General features: G+C 43.1%; 1 protein-coding gene across 1 annotated transcript in view; it reads right to left on the reverse strand.

Moving 5' to 3' along the window:
* LOC141106652 (alpha-2-macroglobulin-like) overlaps positions 1-24911 on the reverse strand; it is a 242068-nt gene that overhangs the window by 214776 nt on the left and 2381 nt on the right. The window contains exons 2-3 of the mRNA XM_073597595.1: positions 21934-22114; positions 4642-4807 (exon numbers count right to left, since the gene is read on the reverse strand). Of these exons, the coding sequence (XP_073453696.1) occupies positions 4642-4807; positions 21934-22114 (347 nt within the window). The remainder of the gene's footprint in view (positions 1-4641; positions 4808-21933; positions 22115-24911) is intronic.

Raw genomic sequence — 24911 nt, forward strand, 5'->3', positions numbered from 1 at the left:
AATCTAGTGGAACCGATTGCCTTCAGAAGTCACCTTATTAGTAAATAAGAGTCCACCTGTGTGTAATTTAATCTCAGTATAAATACAGCTGTTCTGTGAAGCCCTCAGAGGTTTATTAGAGAACCTTAGTGAACAGACAGCATCATGAAGGCCAAGGAACACACCAGACAGGTCAGGGATAAAGTTGTGGAGAAGTTTAAAGCAGGGTTAGGTTATAAAAAAATATCCCAAGCTTTGAACATCTCACGGAGCTCTGTTCAATCCATCATCCGAAAATGGAAAGAGTATGGGACAAATGCAAACCTACCAAGACATGGCCGTTTACCTAAACTGACAGACTGGGCAAGGAAAGCATTAAATCAGAGAAGCAAACAAGAGGCCCATGGTAACTCTGGAGGAGCTGCAGAGATCCACAGCTCAGGTGGGAGAATCTGTCCACAGGACAACTATTAGTTGTGCTCTCCACAAATCTGACCTTTATGGAAGAGTGGCAAGAAGAAAGATATTGTTGAAAGAAAGCCATAAGAAGTCCCATTTGCAGTTTCCGAGAAGCCATGGGGGGGATACAGCAAACATGTGAAACAAGGTGCTCTGGACAGATAAGACCAAAATGTAACTTTTTGACCTAAAAGCAAAATGCTATGTGTGGCAAACTAACACTGCACATCACCCTGAAAACACCATCCCCACCGTGAAACATGGTGATGGCAACATCGTGTTGTGGGGATGCTTTTCTTCAGCAGGGACAGGGAAGCTGGTAAGAGTTGATGTGAAGATGGATGGAGCCAAATACAGGACAATCTTAGAAGAAAACCTGTTTGAATCTGCAAAAGACTTGAGACTGGGGCAGAGGTTCACCTTAAAACATACAGCCAGAGCTACAAGGGAATGATTTAGATCAGTGGTTCTCAACTCCAGTCCTCGGGACCCACCAACAGGTCAGATTTTAAGTATTACCTTGGGGAGTTGCAGTCTAGAATACTGCAATCACTGAGCAGCAAATGATATTACCTGTGATGTATTTCAGCTATCTTGCAAACCTGGCCTGTTGGTGGGTCCTGAGGACTGGAGTTGAGAACCACTGGTTTAGATCAAAGCATATTCATGTGTTAGAATTACCCAGTCAAAGTCCAGACCTAAATCCAATTGAGAATCTGTGGCAAGACTTGAAAATTTCTGTTCACAGACGCTCTCCATCCAATCTGACAGAGCTTGAGATATTCTCCAAAGAAGAATGGGCAAAAATGTCACTCTCTAGATGCGCAAAGCTGGTAGAGACATCCCCAAAAAGACTTGCAGCTGTAATTGCAGTGAAAGGTGGTTCTACAAAGTATTGACAAGTATTGAGTATTTGAAGGTAATTACAATACCTATAATTTAATAGTTATTTATTATTAGTTAGATAGTTAAATTATTTAGAATCTTCAGATTTTCATTTTAGAATTTTCTTTCTTATTTTCGGATTTCTCGAATTTCTGCATATTTTGAATTTCCGAATTCCTGAATTTTCAAATTTTCGAATTTTCAAATTTACAAATTTATGGATTTCGATCATAATGAATGACCCGAAAAACAAACAAAAAAAAAAAACGAATGAAATGAAAACAAAGTGCCAGTCAGTGCCCATCACAGTGCCAATCAGTGCCCAGCAGTAAAACCTGTCAGTACCTCATCATTAGTGCTGCCCATCAGTGCCACCTGTCAGTGCCACCTGTCAGTGCCAATCAGTACCGCCTATCAGTGCCAATCAGTGTCACCTGTCAGTGCTCATCACAGCCTCCAGTCAGTGCCCATCACAGCCTCCAGTCAGTGCCCATCAGTGCCACCCATAGGTGGCACTGATGGGCACCAATAGGCAGCACTGATGGGCCCATCAGTGCCGCCTATTGGTGTCCATCAGTGCTGCATATCAGTGCCACCTATCAATGCCCATCAATTCTACATATCAGTGCCTCCTCATCAGTGCCCATAAGTGTCACCTTATCAGTGCCAACCCATCAGTGCCGCCTCATCAGTGCCCATCAGTGAAGGAGAAAACTAAATTTTATAACCAAAACAAAAGAAAAACTTTTTTTTTTCAAAAGTTTCGGACTTTTTTAGTTTGTTTAGCTAAAAATAAAAACCGCAGAGGTGATGAAACACCACCAAAAGAAAGCTCTATTTGTAGGAACAAAATGATAAAAATTTTGTTTGGGTACAGCGTAGCAGGACCGTGCAATTGTCATTAAAAGTGCGACAGCGCTGAAAGCTGAAAATTGTCCTGGGCGGGAAGGGATGAAAGTGCCTGGTATTGAAGTGGTTAAAGTGTTACTAAACCCAGAACCCTGCATTCACTATATCTGGTCTCCCACAGTGCACAGAACATGGAAATGCAATTATTTTAGTAAATATAAACTGCTAAATACCTTTTCTCATCAGCAGTTAGAGCAGTCTTGTGACTTCTATCAGTGTCTGGTTAAAGCATTTAGGAGGAGTTTTCATTCTCCCCTGACTGTCCTATGAGGCTGCATGACCCCTGACCCTCTGTCTGGACAGTGCTGATTGGCCCTGTGCTGATCACATACACTCTCTCAAAAAAAAAAAAAACTCTCTAGCAATACACACCACACTGAAGTGCAGCTTACCCTCAACGATCTGTTCTATCAGCAGATGGATTGGGGACAGTAAAGGAAGGGAAGGATCAGAGAAGACAGGATCAAACAGACTTTTTACACAATGCAGGGGTTTAACCCCTTAGGTTCCACAGTGAGTTATAACAAGCATGATTTTACTGTGGTGGGTTTAGTAACACCTTAAGGCTTAATGTACACGGAATGTTTTACAACCTCTATTGAACAATTCAGCTTGACAGATTGAAACCAACATTTAAAAACATCTGTTTTGCCACATTTAAATGCTGCGCGTAGCAGCGTTTAGCCGCATTTGCATATTCTTCAAATAGTCAAAAATTAAAAATGCCTGTAAACGATACGCAACTAAACGTGAGTTACCGCATTTACAAGCTGTTACAGGCGGTTCGCGTTTCAAATCCCTCTGGACATCCGTCCTGAACGCATTTTTTTTGCTTTCCAAAAAATGCTTCTAAACTCAATTGCCCGGAAACGACTATAAACGCCCCTGTGTACATGGACTGATAAGATAACAGAGGAGAGTTCAGGGGCAGATGATAAAAAAACTCCCAACTGCTCCTAAAAAAAGTCCTTCAGTCTATAGTTTATATAAAATGATTATAGCAATGTGACTTCAAGGCAACTTCGAAGCAACTTCCAATAAAGTCTATGGGCACACGTTGGATAGAAGTCACCTTAAAGTAGGAACCTTTTCTAAAGTCAGAGCAGCTTCAGTAGTGCTAATTAAGACAGCGATTAATATTCACTTCAATACCGGGCACTTTCCCCCCTTCCTGCCCAGGACAATTTTCAGCTTTCAGCGCTGTAACACTTTGAATGACAATTGCGCGGTCATGTAACGCTGTACCCAAACTACATTTTTATCATTTTCTTCCCAGAAATAGAGCTTTCTTTTGATGGTATTTGATCACTACTAGGGTTTTTATTTTTTGCTAAACAAACAAAAAAAGACCAAAATTTTTCTTTGTTTCAGTTATAAAATTTTGTTGGCACTGATGAGGCGGCACTGATGGGCACTGATGAGTTGGCACTGATGAGTTGGCACTGATAAGGTGGCCCTGATAGGCACTGATGAGGAGGCACTGATATGTAGAATTGATGGGCACTGATAGGCGGCACTGATATGCAGCTCCGATGGGCACTGATATGCAGCTCTGATGGGCACTGATAGGCAGAACTGATGGGCACTGATAGGTGGCACTGATTGGCACTGACAGGTTGCACTGATGGACACTAATAGATGGCACTGATGGGCAGCACTGATGATGAGGTACTGACAGGCATTTCTGATGGGCACTGTTGGTGGCTCTCCCTGTCAACCAAGGAAAGCCGTTTACCGGCACTTCCTGGTTCATGCTGTGATCAGCTGTGTTGGTCACAGCTGATCACGTGGTAAGGAGCCTTCATCAGAGGCACTGCACCTATCAGTGCCCATCAATTCTACATATCAGTGCCTCCTCGTCAGTGCCTATTCGTCAGAGGCTCCTTACTTCGATCAGAGATGCGGTGTGTCAGAGTGACACACAGCACCACTGATCGTCGCGATGCACACCCCACCGCGGAGCGCGCGCTGGCATGTTATCCTGCTGGACATCATATGATGCCCAGTCAGTATAACTGAACCACTGCCCGGCCGTCATTCTGCTATAGGCCGGGCGGGAAGTGGTTAACTAAAAATGGGATTTCACATGTCACACGACTTGGAGTCTCACATCAGATCCCAAGTCGTGGCAGTGTGAACCGAGCCTAAATGTTGTACCTTCATTAAATGTAACCATATTGCTACACTTGGAGGCACCTCTCTTCTCTTTTATACTCAGTTGTGACATGACGCTACTCGTATTACAAGACCTCGTTTGTTTATCAAGTCAAAATTGAAAAAAAAAAATTGCTCATCTTGTAAAACACTCACAGACCAAGTTACTGGCAATCCAAGGTTTTACTGTACATTACAAACACAAGGATGGGAGCAGGAGGCTTGAGAATACCGGTACTTTCTTTGCGTTGTTACCTTCCTGTCCTGGTTTGTACACAGCTTTGTCTGTCTGGATAAGAAGACCAGATTTTGCCTTCTTCAGGAGTACTTTTGCACTCTTTTTTACAGTTTCCCCTGCATTCTCAATCACGGCTACTAATGTGGCAACCACACCTTGTTCCTCAGGTTTAGAATCCGGAACCTGTAAAATAAGAGAAAAAAATAATGAGTTGATCATAACTTATTCAACGTACTTAAAATTAACTTTTAGTACAAACTCAAAGAAAAAAAGATTTTATACATCTTTCCCATGATAATAGCAAAGGTACTGAAGGTAACAAGAAATGCAACTTTTACCAGCAGGCCACTGACAATTTGTAGAAGACACCAAATGTAAAGGAATAAGATGCAGACACTGCTATGTGTTTTGTGGCCTAAAATAAAGTTTCATGAAAAAAAACTCTTTTCATTAGATGTGCAATTCGTTTAGTTCCGAATTTGTTTTTTTTTAACGAATTTCGACAAATTCGTAAATATCCGAATTAACGAAAACCCGTTTAACAAATTTTTCAGAATATTCATAAATTCTAATGTTCGTTCATTCGGAAATTCGGAAATTCAAAATCCAAAAACTCGAAAATTCAAAAATCTGAAATAACAATTATTACTAACTATTAAATATAGGTATTGGAATTTCCTTTCAAATTTGGCTGTTAGTGGACATAACGAATACAAATTTATCCGAAGTTACAAATTATCCGAAATAAAGAATGCCGTATCTAAACGAATGGAATGTAACAAATAAATAATAATAAATAACAATAATAAAAATTACTTTTTATTATTATTATTATTATTATTAATTATTAATTTGTTCCATTCTATTTGTTTCGATGCAGCATTTGTTATTTCGGATAATTTGTTACGTTCATTAACGGAAAAGTTTGAAAGGAAATTCCAATACCTATCATTTAATAGTTAGTTATTAGTAGTTAGTTATTCTTTCAAATTTTTGGATTTTCTTTCTTATTTTTGGATTTTCGAATTTTCAAATTCATGAATTCATGAATTTACGAATTTATGAATTGCGATAACAAAAGACCCAAAGAACGCAAAAAAAAACCCCAAAACGAATGAAACGAAAACGAACACATTTTTCGGCAGTGCACATGTCTACTTTTCATTGATTGGAAGCAAAATAGAATCGCGCTAGAACTATATGCAATTAGTAATTTAAAAATTGCATAAAAACATAAATTCAATATAAAGTCCACCAGTGCTTAAAATTAAAATTCCTCAATTCATGCAATGGTAACTCCATCTGTTGTAACTTGTGTGTAAAATCCACCACCAGATAATAGGATTTACTTCTTACTAGGGATGGGCCGAACACCCTCCGGTTCGGTTCACACCAGAACATACCGAACAGGCAAAAAATTCGGCAGAACACACAAACACCGTTAAAGTCTATGGGACACGAACATGAATAATCAAAAGTGCTCATTTTAAAAACCCCTTCCCGCCGACCGTACGCACATATGCGTACTCGGCTTTCCGGGGTTATACCGGGATAATGCCCGCAGCTGCAGGCATCATCCCGGTACCGTTGTTTACAGCGGGCGATCGGCTACCCGTGTATAACAACCGATGCGGCTAAAAGCCGCTCGGTTGTTATACCAGAGGAGCGGGAGGGGACATCCCCCCTCCCGCCGCCTCCCGCCGCTGTTACCGGGCCTCCCGTGCGATCGGGAGGCCCGGTGTCCAATCGGGTACTTTTGGCGGCTGGGGGCGGGCTGGAACGAAGCTGTGTTCCAGCCTCCTTGTTGTAAACGCGGAAGCGACGTCATGACGTCACTTCCCATTTACTCGGCTGCCAATGGCGCCGAATTTAAAAAAGTACACAGTATTCAGAATCGCTGTTTTCGGCGATCTGAAAACTTTGAAGTGTAAAGGAGGGATGGGGGGTCTTTTAGACCCCAGATCCCTCCATAAAGAGTACCTGTCACCACCTATTACTGTCACAAGGGATGTTTACATTCCTTGTGACAGCAATAAAAGTAAAAAAAAAAAAAAAAGTTTTTAAAACACAATTTATAAAGTAAAAAAAAAATAAAATAAATTAAAAAAAAAAAAAAAATTTTAAAGTGCCCCTGTCCCCGCGAGCTCGCGCAGCGAAGAAAACGCATACGGAAGTTGCACCCGCATATGTAAACGGTGTTCAAATCACACATGTGAGGTATCGCCGCGATCGTCAGAGCGAGAGCAATAATTCTAGCCCTAGACCTCCTCTGTAACTCTAACCTGGTAACCGTAAAAGAATTTTAAAGCGTCATCTATGGAAATTCATAGGTACCGTAGTTTGTCGCCATTCCACGAGTGCGTGCAATTATAAAGGGTGACATGTTTGGTATCTATTTACTCGGCGTAACATCATCTTTCACATTATACAAAAAAATTGGGGTAACTTTACTGTTTGGATTTTTTAAAATTCATGAAAGTGTCCCTTTTCCAAAAATTTGCGTTTAAAACACCGCTGCACAAATACCGTGTGATAAAAAATATTGCAACAATCGCCATTTTATTCTCTAGATTCTCTGCTAAAAAAATATATATAATGTTTGGGGGCTCTAAGTAATTTTCTAGCAAAAAATATGGATTTTAACTTGTAAACACCAAATTTCAAAAATAGGCTTAGTCATGAAAGGGTTAGGCTTGTATGCAAGTTTATTGTCATAAAAAGTGTTTGGGGACCTGGGTCCTGCCACAGGGGACATGTATCAATGCAAACATTTTTTTTAAAAACTGCCATTTTTTCGGGAGCAGTTTTTTTTTTATGCTTAAAGTGAAACACTAAAAATTAAATATTCCTTTAAATATCGTGCCGGGGGGGGGGGTGTCTATAGTATGCCTGTAAAGTGGCACATTTTTCCCATGTTTAGAACAGTATCATAGCAAAATGACATTTCTAAAGGAAAAATTGTCATTTAAAACTGATCGCGGCTGTAATGAATTGTCGGGTCTCGGTAATATAGATAAAGATCATTGAAAATGGGATCCCCCCAGTCCATTACCAGGCCCATTGGGTCTGGTATGAATATTAAGGGGAACCCAAACCAAAATTAAAAAAAAAAAAATTGCTTGGGGTCCCCCTAAAATCCATACCAGGCCCTTTGGGTCTAATATGGAAATTAAGGGGAACCCTGCGCCAATTTTTTTTTAAAAATGGCATAGGGGTCCCCCTCAAAATCCATACCAGAACCTTCATATCTGATATGGATTTGAAGGGGAACCCTGTGCCAAAATTTAAAAAAAAATGGCGTAGGGGTCCTCCTCAAAATCAATACCAGACCCTTATCCGAGCACGCAACCTGGCAGGCCACAGGAAAAGAGGGGGGGACGAGAGAGCGTCCCCCCTCCTGAACCGTACCAAGCCACATGCCCTCAACATGGGGACGGTGCTTTGGGGTAGTCCCCAAAGCACCTTGTCCCCATGTTGATGGGGACAAGGGCCTCATCCCCACAACCCTTGCCCGGGGGTTGTGGGGGTATGCGGACGGGGGGTTTATTGGAATCTGGAAGCCCCCCTTTAACAAGGGGACCTCCAGATCCCACCCCCCTGTGTGAATTGATAATGGGGTACGATGCACCCCTACCATTTCACAAAAAAAGGGTCAAAATGGTAAAAAAGACAACAGCCGTTTATTGACAATTCCTTTATTAATAATGTCTTCTTCTTTCCTCCGCTTCTTCCTCCACCTTCTTCTGGTCTTCCTTTGGTTTTCTCCTTCTTCCTCCATCTTCTTCTTCCCCCGCTTCTTCCTCCGGGCTTCTCCATCCTCCTCCGGCTTCTTCTTCCCTGCTTAGTCCTCCGGACGATCCGCCTCAATGGGAGGCTCCTGCAGTGTGCACAGTGTGACGCTTCTGTGCTTGTGACAGTTCTTATATAACTGAGGGCGGGGCCACCCAGTGACCCCACCCCTTCTGACGCCATGGGGACTTCCCTATGGCTTTCCCATGGTGTCAGAGGGGGCGGGGTCACCTGTTTACACCGGAGGAAGATGGAGAAGACCGGAGGAAGAAGCAGAGGAAGATGAAGGAAGAAGCGGGGGGAGAAGAAGATGGAGGAAGAAGGAGAAAACCAAAGGAAGACCAGAAGAAGATGGAGGAAGAAGCAGGGGAAAGAAGAAGTCATTATTAATAAAGGAATTGTCAAAAACTGGCTATTGTCTTTTTTACCATTTTGAAACTTTTTTGGTGAAATGATAGGATGTACGCCATTACCAATTCACACGGGGGGGGATGGGATCTGGGGATCCCCTTGTTAAAAAAAAATATTTTTTTTTTTGGCGCGTGTCATCATTGTGTTTTTGTTGTGTTTGGCCATGGCTGCACGTCCTGGGTGTTGGCTTTGTGCACTTGTGTATGTTTTTTCGGGTGTGTCTTGGTTGCCGGCGCTGCATGTATTTGTATGTCACATGTTGAGGTCTAGCACTTTTCATGCAGTAGCTGCAACATTTTTTATTCCAATCTCTTTTGGTCACTTATATTATCTTTATTAATTTTCCTTGATCACCTTTTATTCATATTTTTTTTTTGTTTTGTTTATGTGTTCTATCACAGATATTCATATATATATATATTTCTTGAGCGTGCTATAGTTGCCAGCGCTGCATTTATCTGTATATAATAGGCCTAATTGCTAGGCCATGCTTTACCTATGGCCCTTATTTGGTCAACACTCAGTCGATTGGCTGTTGCCATACCAACACCCCCCACTTTGGGAGCTATTTAAATTCAGGTGAGTGCAGCACAGCACTGCTACACAGCCCAGATGAACATCACTCCTGCAGGAACATGAGAGGCTAGTTCATTCAGAGGTAGAAACAACACTGTATTTTCTTTCCCTTTTTTCTTTCCTTTCCTTTCTTTCTCTTCTTTTTCTTTTGTTCTATGTCTCTCCCTTTTCTTTCTCCTATTTTCCTTTCTTGTTTCTTACCTATTACTATGTGTTTTGGTATTTTACTATCCACACTGAAATGACATATTCACTCCTACTCTGGGTACTATCTGTTAACAAGCCTATGTCTGCACCTATACTATATTTTCATTTGGCAGGAATATACACATATACTGATGACACGCATGTATATATATTTTTTATTTGCTAGATTCACACCCTCCTTATCTTCTTGGCGGTTCCTGTGAGCTCTGACTTACCGCTCCACTCTCTCAGGGTCCAGCTCACCTGTCTCTCCAAGTTATGTTTTGACGCATGTCCCACTCATTTTGCACCCAAGCGGGCAGTAAAAAGTTAATCCTATCTGGGTTATTCCAACTTTATAAATCAAACTAGTGGACTTTTGGATGTGGGAGTTCATCTATCATCAATATTGCTGTGTATCTTGTCATTGTCATTGCAGAGAAACATGCGTTTATTGTGAGTACTATTGTAAATGATACATGCTTTTTATGTCTGTCTTTCTGAATAATGCCAGATTAATTATTACAAGTATGGAATCAATACCTATTATATGCATATATATGTTTTCTTTTTCTGTTAGAAACACAACAGCACGCTTTATTTGAACCCCTGAAGAAGGAAATATAGTGTCATGAAAGGAAATTTATCTTTTTATGCTCTCTGAAACATGTTGGGTCCTCGTGCAGCCATTTCTGGTCTGTTTCCCGGTTTTCAGAAGTGGTTTTTGCTGCAGCGTGTAATATTGTGCAATACTCCTGTTCTTCATTTTCAATGCTTTTAGTAATGGTATTTGTCATTTTTGTATATTGAATAAAATTTATATATTTTTGTGTTGGTTTTCTGCCCATAGTTTCCCTTTTGGGGCAATTCTCTCTCTTCACATTAGGCTTTGGGATGTGGCAGAGACCCTCAGGACTAGCTTCCTAACTAGCTCCCCTTTTTCTATATTGTTCATGTTGAGGGTATGTGGCCTGGTACGGTTCAGGAGGGGGGGTGCTATCTCATCCCCCTCTTTTCCTGCAGCCTGCCAGGTTGCGTGCTCAGATAAGGGTCTAAGATGGATTTTAAGCCATTTTTTTTTAAATTTTGGTGCAGGGTTCCCCTTAATTTCCATATCAGACCTGAAGGACCTGGTGTAGAATTTAGGAGGACCCCCACAAATTTTTTTTTTTAGTTTTGGTTTGGGGTTCCCCTTAATATTCATACAAGACCCAAAGGGCCTGGTAATGGACTGGGAGGGGGGATCCCATGCTCTTTTTTTTGCAATGATTTTTATCTATATTGCCAAGACCCGACAATTCATTACAGCTGCGATCAGTTTTTTATGACAATTTTTCCTTTAGAAATGTCATTTTGCTGTGGTACTGTTCTAAACACGGGAAAAATGTGCCACTTTACAGGCATACTATAAACACCCCCCCAGGCACGATATTTAAAGGAATATTTCATTTTAATTGTTTCACTTTAAGCATTAAATAAGATCACTGCTCCCGAAAAAACATCCATTTAAAAAAAAAATTGTCATTGATACATGTCCCCTGGGGCAGGACCCAGGTCCCCAAACACTTTTTATGACGATAACTTGCATATAAGCCTTTAAAATTAACACTTTTGATTTATTTATGTTAAGGTCCCATAGACTTTAATGGTGTTCCGGCGGCTTTCGAATTTGCCCCGAACACCGCATATTGTTCGCTGTTCGCAGAACATCCGAACAACCAAAGTTCGGCCTGAACTTATGCTTGGGCTGAACCATTCACCCATCTCTACTTCTTACCAACTTCTCATGATCCCCCGTTACAGAGGACCAAAAAACGCTTGTGGTTTAAACACAGCCTGGATCTCACTCCCAGTATATGCATGCAGCTGTCCTCAAGACACCTCTCATTGGCTCAGGCGAGTGGATGGATGGATGTGGTATATATATATATATATATATATATATATATATATATATATATATATATATATATATATAAATACAGCACTTCCAAACCGCCTCAAAGATGCTGCTTCCTAACGTCCTGCAAGCGCACCGCCCCAGTATGAAAAGTGACACTGAAATGAATGGGAGGCGGTTTTCAGGTGCTTTACAGGCACTATTTCTAGAGCTAAAATGCCTGAAAACCTCCTAATTGTGAAAGGGGTCTATCTCATGCAGATAGCAGAGAAAGGAGCGATCAGAGAGGAACAATACTTGAGCAAGTACACTGTAATGGAATGTGATTATGAGTGTTATTGTGAAATGCCTATTTCTAATATAATCGCATAAGTATAAGTGCTTATTTTCTTATACTCAGCTATTAGCCTTAATCATGCTCAAATTAGATGTCTGCCAGCTTCTCCTTTCATGTGAAACAGAACTGCAAGAGTTAAAGTACAAAGAACAAAGTTAAGAAGTTTGCACCTATTTTCAGACCTATGAGACTACACTCAAAAGACACAGGAACTGAAAATAAGACACCGTAATTAGCTTTGATAGTCTGCTATCTCCTTATACAGATATAACCCAGCAAAGCTTACATTTCGTCACAATAATGAATATGTATAATTTGCGGTTTGTACACGCTTGTTTTATTTGATATTTGATTTGATAAGGAAATATCCGGCTTTCAATATATAATTTTGAGCCCAGGAAATAAAGGACAGAAGTACCAAACTTACTGAACGTGTCCGTGTCAGTGATTTGTGGTTAAATGTGCACATTTTCACATCGAAGGTTAATTTGGCCAGGGGGACAGAAACAAGAGTACCGAGCGTTTCTGCTCGGTCCAAAACGTTTTGGCGCCCAGAAGTGGGGCTCTGGATTTTGTCCCAAAAGGAAGCCATACTTTGAGGAAGCTGAAACAGGGCCAAATACGGGCGGAGCAGAGCCTGATCAACTCTGGAGAAAACGGTAAGACACTTTTTAATAATTTGTCTGCTGTTTGATCCGCATCGTATTTGGTTAATTTCTGTCTCCGCATCGGCTTTCCGAGGTCCACAAAGACAGGTATATATTTTGTCTCGAGCCTATTTATATAGTACGAACCTGCAATTGTTTCTGAGCCGCCTGTATTTGTATTTGGAGTATATTGTGGTTTGTTTTTTTGATCGATCATGTTGTGTGACGGCTATTGTGAATGAAGGATTGATTATATGTTCACGGATGGAATTGACGTGGTTAAACTTCTCTTGAGGATTGATATCAAGAGAGGACGTCGGGATGCAGTAAACTCCTCCTGGGGCAAATAATTGTGCGGTAAAGCACTGGTTACCAGGAAAGGGGGCATCAAATTACGCCCAGCGGTGGCGTGGGGATCTTGTGAGGATCTGATTAAGTCCAGAATTCACTCCAGTCATCACATCAATTGTTGTTGGTAATGTCATGTCCTAGATGTGTCTGTGGACTGTTATTTGGCATTAATGAGGAGGCCTGGGGCTTGTTCACAAAGGTAGAGCCAGGTTATAAGAGATCTATTCTCGGTTACAAACCTCTAGTGCCAGGGTTTCCCCAAGTAATGGTATTCAGATTGAATGTACATTATCCAGTGAAATTTTCAGTTGGTAAGAAATTGGAAGTTATTTAGGCTGAGGCTAGGATAAGAGTGACAGTAAAAGTTGTCCACTGCAACCTCAGCAGCCAGAAGATTACGAGGGGGCAAAGAAAGCCAGAGTGAGGAGTCTGGGTTTTGAGTTGGGACGTGTAGAAGACGTTTAAAATGAGTCACTGAGTACCAGTTGTTGACTCACATTCTGTGTTTTGTCTGGTCTGTTTCATGTCTCCCCTTTTGCAGATTTAACAGAGATCTCTTCACTTCCTCATCTTCCATATCACCCTGTCACTGCATATCTTCATTTATTTTCTGTTTTACTTCAACCTTTCTTGCTTTCTTCTCCTCCTATTCAATTCAAGAGTTGTGTGAAATGGGAAATAAGTTAATTAGGCCCACAGAGGGCAGTTTGGCTTGTGATTTGGTACTAGAGCGGGAGGGAGAGGATGCTGTAAAAAAGGGAAAGAAATTAGCAAAAGTTTGTGGAATTGATATGCATTTGGGTGAGAGATTACAAGTAGATGAATGGTGTACTGTTTTTTGAAACGTAAATAAGGTCTGTTGTCAGATCATGGGTTGCTACGAGCAGCAGATGCTTGGTTTAAAGTTGCAAACGCTATTCATGAAGAAGAGGGTGGATGGAACCAAAATGGCCACATAGTGTACGTGAACAAGAAAACTAGAAAAGAGGAAGCTAAGTAATCAGCCACCGCCCTATAATGGTCCCCAAGTAGACACTACCCTTCGTCTACCGCCCCTCTGTTCTAAGTGACACCTCCCCCTGTGGCAACACGCCCTAAGCCACCGCCCTATGCAACCGCCCACACCGAAACCCGCCCACATGTTTCCAGTGATGGTGCATAGTAGCAACCAATGTAGCATTTTAATTAAATAAATAATTTATGTATAGGATGTATTGAATATTTCAGTCAGAGTCTGAATATTTGGTTTTTAATTGTGTTTAAGTTGTATTAGCAAAAGAGGAAGTTTATGTATTCTAGGCATTATGCCAGAAGAGCAAAAGAGAAAGTGCTTTCTTTGCTTAAATCTATGTGCTGAGCGTTTTGTATTCTAAAAAAAAAAAGAGTCAGTATCTAATTAGAATGTTTAGAAAGAAAGATAAATATCTATGTTGTGGAGATCGGCTGGACCGAGGCTCCCTATAAAAAAATTATTCTGTATGGAGATTCACATCTCTACTCTAGAACACCTGAAGTCAATATGTGTACAAGAAGTTTACTGATTTGAGTTTTAGCGTGCTGAACAGAGAGCATAGACACATGTTAGCTGCCGCATTTATTTCAGGTCTTAAAGAGTCAATCCGAAAGGGTCTGAGTATAGAGAACCCACAACCTTTGAGCTTGAGACGTTGTTATTAGTAGTTATTAGGTCCAGAATCCTCACAGAACAGTAGAGAGTAGCTCCTCTCATGATGGCCTCTGACACACCCTATCTGCGCCCACCAGTACCAACTCCATGTGTCTGCTTGCTACAACTGCGAAAGTCCCAGCCACTCCAGAAGGGAATACTGAAGCCCATGGAAATTCACCCATAGTCCCCCGTACCCCAACCACAGTCAAACTGGGCCGTACAGAACCAGTCACACTCATCGCCAAGAATCTCAGGACCCACCTCACCAACCGCCACACCCCACTCCGGAACACATGGACCTTCTCTGCTAGGATTCCAGCAAGCCTGTGTCACCTGCCCCTGTCATGACACAGGTGCAGCCCAGCCCGTAATCAGGGCAGAAGAATTACCCGATACCTCATTCCTATCGGACATCAACATAGCATGTGTAGGGGTTGATGGAACGCCCAGAAAGAGCCAGTTGACCCGCCCCCTTCAAGTTGGCAACTTTTCTGACTTATTAGCGAGATTTGTGGTCTCATCCACATGCCCCCTGAACCTACTAGGAACTGATGTTTTGTCCAGGCTCCAAGCCTCTATCTCCTTCCAACCTGATGGTGGTGTTCTGATCACCTCACCACTGGCCATCGATGACGCATCGGCACTCCGCTCCATCCCACTCCTGTTATCCCTGAACCCAAAAGATGAACCTGAAGTCCCCGAAGAAGTTTTGGATTGGGTCCCCATATGCCTATGGTCCACAGGGCCAGAAGACATAGGACATCTGAAAGTACCACCAGTCATGGTACAACTGAAGCCTGGGGCTCCCCTACCAGAAAACCACAATACCCCTTGAAGCCTGCACAATCGGCATCCATCTCAAGACAAGTTGAGGCTCTTCTGTCAAATGGAGCCTTGGTACCCTGTACATCTCCTTGCAACACACCACTGTTCCCAACGTGAAGAAGCGAACCGCAAAAGGGAACCAGAAAAGTACAGGATGGTACAAGACCTCAGAGCAGTGAATGAAGCTACCATCCAGGAGACCCCCATCGTCCCCAATCCCCACACGTTGCTAGCAGAGCTACACCTGGACTGTTATGCCACAAGGTGCCCAGAACTCCCCTACTCAATTTGCCAAAGCAATGGCTCTCATCCTGGACATATGGATGAGACTACACCCAGATGTTGTACTTCTCCAATATGTAGATGTCTTCCTGCTGTGTGCAGATTCCTTCGATGACGCCTCCATATTCTCAGAAAGTCTCCTCCACTACCAAGTTGAGCAAGTTTGCAAGGCCTTAAAAAGCAAAAAGTCCAGAAAGAAGGTGATTTCCCTGGGTCATTGCATCTCCCAAGGTACTCGACATCTCACTGAAGAAAGAGTTGCTGCAATCAAGGCAATTCCTTTGCCTCAAAGTCAAGCAATCTCTTTATGATGCCCTGAGATCTGACCCTTTCCTGCTTTCTCCAGAAGCTGTGGACAATTTTGAAACCCTGAAGGAGATCCTCTCAGCAGCCTCTGCTTCTGGACTAAAAGACTTTCAAGACTTTCAAACTGTTTGTCTCAGAGAGGCAAGGACATGCCACAGGAGTTTTGGGCTCAGGCCCATGATAACAGACTCAGGGTATCACTCCTGTCAACTGGACTCTGTGGCCAGAGGGGGACCCTCCTGCCTTAAAGCCATCTGTGCAGCCCAATGCCCCTCATGACATAACTGCCATACTAAACCAGATACAGCCCAGACACCTGTCTTCACAAAGGCACCTCAGACTCCAGTGTGCCTTACTTCTCCCTGACATCATCACCATTCTCTGATGTGATACCCTCAACCCATCCACTCTACTTCCCCTTCTCGAGGGGGGAACCTCTGTGGAAGATGATTACCACTATACCGCCCATGACTGAAGTGATGAAGATGGAGACATCACACCTGCCGACAGTCAGTGAAACTGCCCTTGAAAATCCTGACCTGACAATCTTTGTGGATGGTTCCAGATATGCAGATGATGCTGGGCGGTACCATACAGGATATGCAGTTACCACAGAAGATACGGTCCTCCAAGCCTCAGCGTTACCCCCCTCCATGTCTGCACAAGAAGCAGAGTTGCAGGCCCTAACTATGGCATGCAAGTTGGCGGAAGGAAAACCGCTAACATCTACACAGACTCAAGATATGCTCTAGGAGTGGCCTGCGATTTTGGGATCATCTGGAAAACTAGAGGATTCCGGACAGCAGCAGGAACTCCTGTAAAATGCCTTACTGCTCCCAACGCAGGTGGCCATACTTAAAGTGAAAGCACACGGCAAACTGGTTTCCCAAGAAGCACGAGGCAATTATCTGGCAGATACTGCCACAAAGCAAGCTGCAGATGGAACACAAGAAGTGGTCAGCAGAGTGAATGCACCTATCCTGAATGACCCAATAGACAGCCCTGAAGAGACAACACAAACAACCATGATTCTACAAACCCCTCCTGTGAACAGGACTCACCTCAAGGAGCAACAAGAGACAGCTGACAAAGAAAGAAGAAAAAGAAGTGTGGATCAAAAAAGGAGCCATAGAAGTTGAAGGAATCATGGAGTTAAACAAAAGACCGTGCCTACCACGATCAATGTTTCCTGCAGTGGTACAGTGGGCCCATGGGGCCTCACACCTGTCAAAGACTCTGATGAATGCCCTAATCAACAAGTACTACCTAGCTCCAGGTATCACCCCACTTACCAACAACTTCTGCAGATCATGCGCTATCTGTGCCAAATGCAATTCTGGAAAGACAGAGAAGATACCTTTGAAGCATCTGGCAAAGGCCCAGTACCCCTTCCAAAGGATACAGATTGACCACATCCAGATGCCGAAGAGTGGCCGGTATGAATACGCATTGGTCATCATCTGCATGTTCTCCGGATGGCCAGAAGCTTACCCTGTCACCATGACGGCCAAGACCACAGCTAAAAGACTTTTAACAGAATTATGCCCCGTACACACGGTCGGATTTTCCGATGGAAAATGTCCGATCGGAGCGTGTTGTCGGAAATTCCGACCATGTGTGGGCTCCATCGGACATTTTCCATCGGATTTTCTGACACACAAAGTTGGAGAGCAGGAGATAAAATTTTCCGACAACAAAATCCGTTGTCGGAAATTCCGATCGTGTGTACACAAATCCGACGGACAAAGTGCCACGCATGCTCAGAATAAATTAAGAGACAAAAGCTATTGGCTACTGCCCCGTTTATAGTCCCAACGTACGTGTTTTACGTCACCGCGTTCAGAACGATCGGATTTTCCGACAACTTTGTGTGACTGTGTGTATGCAAGACAAGTTTGAGCCAACATCCGTCGGAAAAAATCCTAGGATTTTGTTGTCGGAATGTCCGAACAAAGTCCGACCGTGTGTACGCCCTATTAGTGTGCAGATATGGTGTCCCAGAGGTTATAGAGAGTGATCAGGGGCCGGCTTTCACGGCCTCAGTAACCAGGGAGATATGGACAGCCTTAGGGGTCACACTAGCTTTCCACACTTCATACCATCCTCAGAGTAGTGGGAAGGTGAAAAGACTAAATGGCACAATAACGTCTAGAATGCTAAAAATGTCTCAGGAAACAGGAATGAGTTGGCCAGACAGCCTACCCATTGCCTTGTTCAGTGTCAGGTACACCCCAAAGGGAAATCATGGTCTGTCACCCTATGAGATATTGTTTGGTTCAGCCCCAGACTGGGTTGTTACTTTCCACAACAGTTGCAACTGCAATCTGATGTATTAACTGATTATGTGACTGCTTTATCTTGAGAATTAACCCGTATCCATGCGCAAGTGTTTTCTTCCATTCCAGATCCTGAGTTAGACACAGGATCGCACAAGTTGGTCCCTGGTGATTGGGTCCTGATAAAGAAGTTTTTGAGGAAACACACCCTTGAACCCAGATATGATGGTCCTTTCCAAGTCCTTCTGACAACCACCACATCAGTAAAAGTGGCCGGAAGGAATTCGTGGATACACGCCTCTCACCGCAAGTCCCATGCCCGAAGAAGAGGCTGAAGAGACCAAACCATGATCCTGCTTATCCTTTTTGTCATAATCTTTGCTCAGGCCCAAGAGGTGGCCATTAAACAGGAAAATGGTATAACTCAATTCTGGTACAACTCATCCAACACACATGTTGCCACGTTTATATCCCCTTATAGTAAGATACTTCCAGGTACAGATTACAGAATCCGAACCTATGAAGGAACAGTAGGTCCCATGACTGTGTATGTATGTGTTACTGACGACTACTGGGGCGACAACTGTGATTACTGGGGAGCAGTGGGTTGGAACACTGGGGGCACAAACTGGAGGTATAAGCCTGAAATCGCCCAAAATAAGACAGACAAGAATGGGAAATCACTCCTAGACAGAATGACAATCAACAAGCACACAGATCAATACTTCACAAAAGAGTTTAGACTAACCATTGAGAATCCCAGCCCAGGGGACAGTGGGACCTATGTATTGGGTCTGTGGTGGGCAAATAGGTATCCCAGCTTTAGGAAACCTTTTCAAAACATGTTCAATAACCCAGAGTGGACAGTTCCCCAATCTACATCCAATTCATACCCCCTAAAGCCTCACATGCAAACATTAGGAGACATGGTAGCCATAGCAGACCCTACCTTTGAGGACACCATGGCTGCTGAGACCGGTTTTTCAGATGTCAACTTATGGCTCGAATGGATGAGGTACAATGCAGAGAAACATAATAAGACTAATTGCTACGTGTGTGGGGGGGCTAAACCACATCTAGGAACAGTCCCCCTTAACATACCCCCAGAACATGAGACCTGTGTCCTTAGTTTGTTTACAAACACAGCTACAAACCACTCCCCATGCGAGTATTGGAAAAAGAAGTACCCCTTAGTCACTAAAGCCCTTAAACCAGCAGAAGGTATTACTATATATCCTGGCAATTATACATGTTATGGGAAGTACCATGAGGTGGGAAAACCCCTTGGGAACTTCACTGAGGGTTACTGCGAGTCTTATAGTGAGGTGTCTGCAGACCTAGTGCAGAATCAAGTCCAGTCTCTGGGAGATGTGTACTGGATTTGTGGGGACATGAAAGTTAGAAGTAGAATGACAGGACAGTGGACAGGAGAATGTGCACTGGCTAAAGCCATAATGCCCCTGCATATTCTCCCACAAACCCCAGAGCCGGAAGCCAGTGATGCACACAAATCAAACAGGAAACGTAGGAGTGCCCCAGCGGGAAGCTTTGACCCCCATGTATACATAGACGCCATAGGGGTCCCAAGGGGGGTCCCAGATGAATTCAAAGCAAGAGACCAAGTAGCAGCAGGTTTCGAGTCACTGATTCCCATTATCACTGTAAATAAGAATGTAGACTGGATAAATTACATCTACTACAACCAGCAAAGATTTGTCAATTACACCAGGGACGCACTCCAAGGTCTGGCCGAACAGTTAGAGGCAGCATCACACATGACTTTCTAAAACTGTATGGTCTTAGACAGGCTCCTAGCTGAGAAGGGGGGTGTATGCAAGATGATCCCTGAGACAAGTACATGCTGCACTTACATCCCAGACAACACCGGCCCAAATGGTAAAGCGACTTTAGCCATCCAAAAACTAGAGAATCTGTCCAAAGAATTAAAACAGAATTCAGGGCTCACCAACCCATGGGACCAGTATTTTACCTGGATAAAGGGAGGGTGGCAGGGACTACTGACCCAGACAGGGATAGCCGTCCTGACAATAGCTGCCATAATCTGCTGTGTCTTCCCCTGTATTAAGAAGTGTGTAGAAAAAGCTGTTGACCAAAGTACCCCCACATTTGTGAACCAAGAGATCCCAGATGATGACGACGGTGTCTATGTAGGGCTTGATGAAACCCCTGATGAAAGTTACACATTACGCTCTGTTACAGTCACCCTTCCCTGAGATGCAACACCGTAGGGCTATAGGGACAGATAGCACCTGGCGGCGTTTCACCAGCTGTATTGAGGGGGGTGGTGAGCTAGTCACAGCCCTTTCTCTACATACAGCTTAAAAGAGTTGCAGTCAGTGAAATGAACCGGGTGGAAATGACAGGTTGTTCTCCAGTGTGAGGGACAGTTTTAGGAAATACGCATTTCAAGGGGGGACTGTAATGGAATGTGATTATGAGTGTTATTGTGAAATGCCTATTTCTAATATAATCGCATAAGTATAAGTGCTTATTTTCTTATACTCAGCTATTAGCCTTAATCATGCTCAAATTAGATGTCTGCCAGCTTCTCCTTTCATGTGAAACAGAACTGCAAGAGTTAAAGTACAAAGAACAAAGTTAAGAAGTTTGCACCTATTTTCAGACCTATGAGACTACACTCAAAAGACACAGGAACTGAAAATAAGACACCATAATTAGCTATGATAGTCTGCTATCTCCTTATACAGATATAACCCAGCAAAGCTTACATTTCATCACAATAATGAATATGTATAATTTGCGGTTTGTACACGCTTGTTTTATTTGATATTTGATTTGATAACGAAATATCCGGCTTTCAATATATAATTCTGAGCCCAGGAAATAAAGGACAGAAGTACCAAACTTACTGAACGTGTCCGTGTCAGTGATTTGTGGTTAAATGTGCACATTTTCACATCGAAGGTTAATTTGGCCAGGGGGACAGAAACAAGAGTACCGAGCGGTTCTGTTCGGTCCAAAACAACACATTATAGAGGGATATGCTTTGTTCTTTTTTCATGTCAGAGGTTTACAAGCACTATAAAACTGGAGTGCAGAGCCTGGCAGGGAAAAGACTTAAAGAGGTCCTCTGGCCAACCCCCCCATTTTTTTTTAATTACCCAGCTTACCTGAAGGTGGTATCTGCATATTTCAGATACTTACCCCTCCAGTGGATCTAGCTTTGTCCCACTAAGATCCTCTCACACCCGGCCACAGCTATGTCCTGCGCCGCCATGTTCAGTCTGACGTCATTGAGAGGCCCGCTGGCTCTTCCGGGTTCAGCAGGCAGGCCTCTCGGTGACACATTGATAGGCCTGCCCCCTTCTCCTTTATTTGGATGGATGGCTAAACCTTCTGCGATATGTGATGTGCATATCCCAGGAGGCACAGTGGGCAGGATGAGCATCAATCTCCTAAGGCAAAAAGGTAAACAAAGAAAAAAAAGTCTGATACTTCTGCAGGATGGGAGGAGGGGTGGAATAACAGGAACTTGAGGAATAGTGAAGGTCCGCTGTAAGGAAGCCTCTCATTTTCATTTAAGATTGGAGGTATGTACACCTTAGGGTCAAAGCAATGGTAAGGCCATGGCCTCCTGAATAAATTAACTTGCCTCCAAAAACCAAAAGGAATGAGCAGAAAAGACAGAAGAAATTGCCATTGGCAGTCTTTCTGAACATCCAATAAGACATGTACATGTAGTTTACATTATTCTTTTTGCAGGGAATTTTACCTGTATTTTGATGCAAGTGAAGGTGGAGTCTTGGAAGGTCTTCTCTGCGAGGGTGGTGTTCTTATCTTCCAGATTTAGTAAAATCTCTACTCGGCTCTCTCCCTGAGCTCCCTCCAGTTGTATACAGACCTCCTCAGATTGGTCAGAGCGCAACTCTGAGGGGAAGATGACTGCATAGTGTCTAAGGAGAACCATAGAATTTAGCTGTCTATATACTGGATACTGGTTTTAAGTTTAACAGCCTTAAAACCCAACTGAGCTTTTCACATTATATCAAAATGCAACCTGGGCATAGCCTAGCTCAGGAGCCAAGTGTTTTCTTTCAAACTATGAGGTTTATTTATAAAGCATTTGCATAGCCATTTATCCAGTGAAAGTACATGTGCATTTATTATGTGTGAATGAGGCAAATAAACGGAAGTAAGTGCTGGGGGTCACCTTAATGTGCCTGTAAAGTGGTGCATCTGTAGCATGTATAAAACATGATGCAGCAAAAATGACATTTCTAAAAAAAACAAGTCAAATCACAGTTAAAATGGTTACAAAAACAAAGAAAAAAATGGCATGGTATGGACTGGGGGGACCCCACGCCAAAATAAAAAATAATAAAACGTGTGGGGTCCCCACCAAAATCCATACCAGACCCTTATTCAGCCTGGCAGGTCAGGAAAGGGTGGGAGGGAGGAGCGTGCACCCCTCCTGAACCATTCCAGGCCACATGCCCTCAACATGGGGGGTGGGTTCTTTGGGGCACCAAAGCACCTTGTCCCCATGTTGATGGGGACAAGGGCCTCATTCCCACAACAGTGGCTGGTAGCTGTGGGGATCTGTGGGTGGGGGGCTTATCGGAATCTGCAAGCCCCTTTAACAAGGGGGCCTCCAGATCTCGCCCCCCCATGTGAATGAGTATCGGGTACATAGAACCCCTACCCATTCACCAAAAAAGTGTCAAAAAGTAATAGAAACAAGAGACAAATTTTTGACAATCCCTTTATTAAAAAATAGAAAATTAAAAAATAGCATCTCTCGATGTAAATCCATCGGCAATCATGCCGCCCACCAACCAAAATATAAAAGACAAACAAAAATGCTCCACCTCCTGGGACGGCCTCCCACCCGGTGGCACTGTCCCCTTCTGATGTCATGGACAGTGCATGCTGGTACTGTGATGTCACAAGTGGGCGGGGGCCACCAGATGATGTTGCCAGGTGGCCCCGCCCCTTACCTATATAAGAACTGTCAAAGCTCAGAGGAGGCATTCGGTAGGAGGCTGTGCCAGGAGGTGGATCATTTTTGTTCTTTAAAATTTTTCGGGTCAGCAGGTGCCATGATTGACAATGGATTTACATCGAGGGGCACTATTGTTTTATTTTTTTAATAAAGGGTTTTTTTTTACTGTTTGTACACTTTTTTGGTGAATGGGTAGAGGTACTATGTACCCGATACTCATTCACATGGGGCAGGGCAGGATCTGAATCTTGTTAAAGGGGGCTTCCAGATTCTGATAAGCCCCCCTCCAGAGCCCCCCTGCCTCAAAGCATCCCACCCTCCATGTTGAGGGACTGTGGTGTGGCTCAGGAGGGTGGGGCGCTCTCTCGTCCCCCTACCTTTCCTGCCCTGCCAGGCTGCTGCATGCCCCTATAAGGGTCTGTTTTTTTTATTATGGTATGGGGTTCCTTTCCAAATCTATACCAGACTCAAGGGCCTGGTATGGTCTGGGGAATGGGGGGGAACCTATGCAGTTTTTTTTTCTTTATTTTACATATGCCATTTTTTTTTATTATTCACCCGTTAGTAGGGAAACCCATTGACAGCTGATGGCTCATCAGTTGTTCAGGACGCCATGGCCAGCTTCCTGGCCCCGCTCCTTAACAACAAGCCAACACTGCTCCCTGATTGGGCAAAGCTTTACCCAATTAAGGCACAGAATGCACTGTGCATTATTCATCAGGGTGAAAACCCTACAAATTTGGGTGTTTGGCGAATGGCCGAACAGGCAAATGTTTGGCCCAAACTCATGTACTTCAACCCCAGCTTGCTTAAAGGACTTTGCCTACCTTGCCTGCTTACTCGTGTATGACCCCTGGCTTGTATTAAGGACTTCCCTATTGCTTCATCTGCCTGATTATCTGTGCGTGACCCCGGGTAGCCTCAAGGACTTGTTACTCCCATACCTGTCTGATTACCTGTGCATGACTCTGGCTTTCCTCACAGACTCTCCTGCAGCAGTTACCAGCCTAATCATTACCGAAATATCGAATTACTGAAATATCGAATTACTGAAATATCGAATTTCTGAAATTTCGAATTTTCCAAATTCTGAATTTCTGAAATTCCAAAATCCCGAAATTCTGAAATTTTGAGTTCTCGGAAATTTGAAAATTCGGAAATTTAAGAAAAATTTGGAAATTTGAAAATTCAGAAATTTGAAAATTCGGAAATTTGAAAATTCAGAAATTGAAAAATTCGGAAATTTGGACATTTCAGAATTAACGAATTTGAAAAAAATTGTTTAAAAAACGAATTCGAAACTAAACAAATTGCACATGTCTACCGCACAGAGCTACAACTCTCTCAGGTCTTACCTCCTTCTTCCTGCCTACCCTTCAAGTGGTCCCCCAGTGATCATCACTCAAGACCTTTATACCCTGCTGGTAACTTGTGCTTCTTTGTGCCCTGTACCCTCTGTACCACTTTCAGGGCAATACTGTGCTTGGCCGCAAGGGGAGCCGCTCTCGGCATCTCGGCCTCGGAAAGGTAAGTGACAATAATCTTGTAAAGCATGTTTTGGCAATGTATATCAATGTAATCTGATCAAGAGACTGACATATCAAATATAATAAAATAAATAATATATACACGTTCCTATCACTAGGAAAGGAGTTCATCCACGTTTGCTCCTTGTGCAGTCATACACCTCAGAACGATTAGTGCACACACATAACACACAGGGACTGTGTTATGGCTAACTGGCATGC

The sequence above is a fragment of the Aquarana catesbeiana genome, linkage group LG08 (assembly GCF_042186555.1).
Source record: "Aquarana catesbeiana isolate 2022-GZ linkage group LG08, ASM4218655v1, whole genome shotgun sequence".
Lineage (NCBI taxonomy): Eukaryota > Metazoa > Chordata > Amphibia > Anura > Ranidae > Aquarana > Aquarana catesbeiana.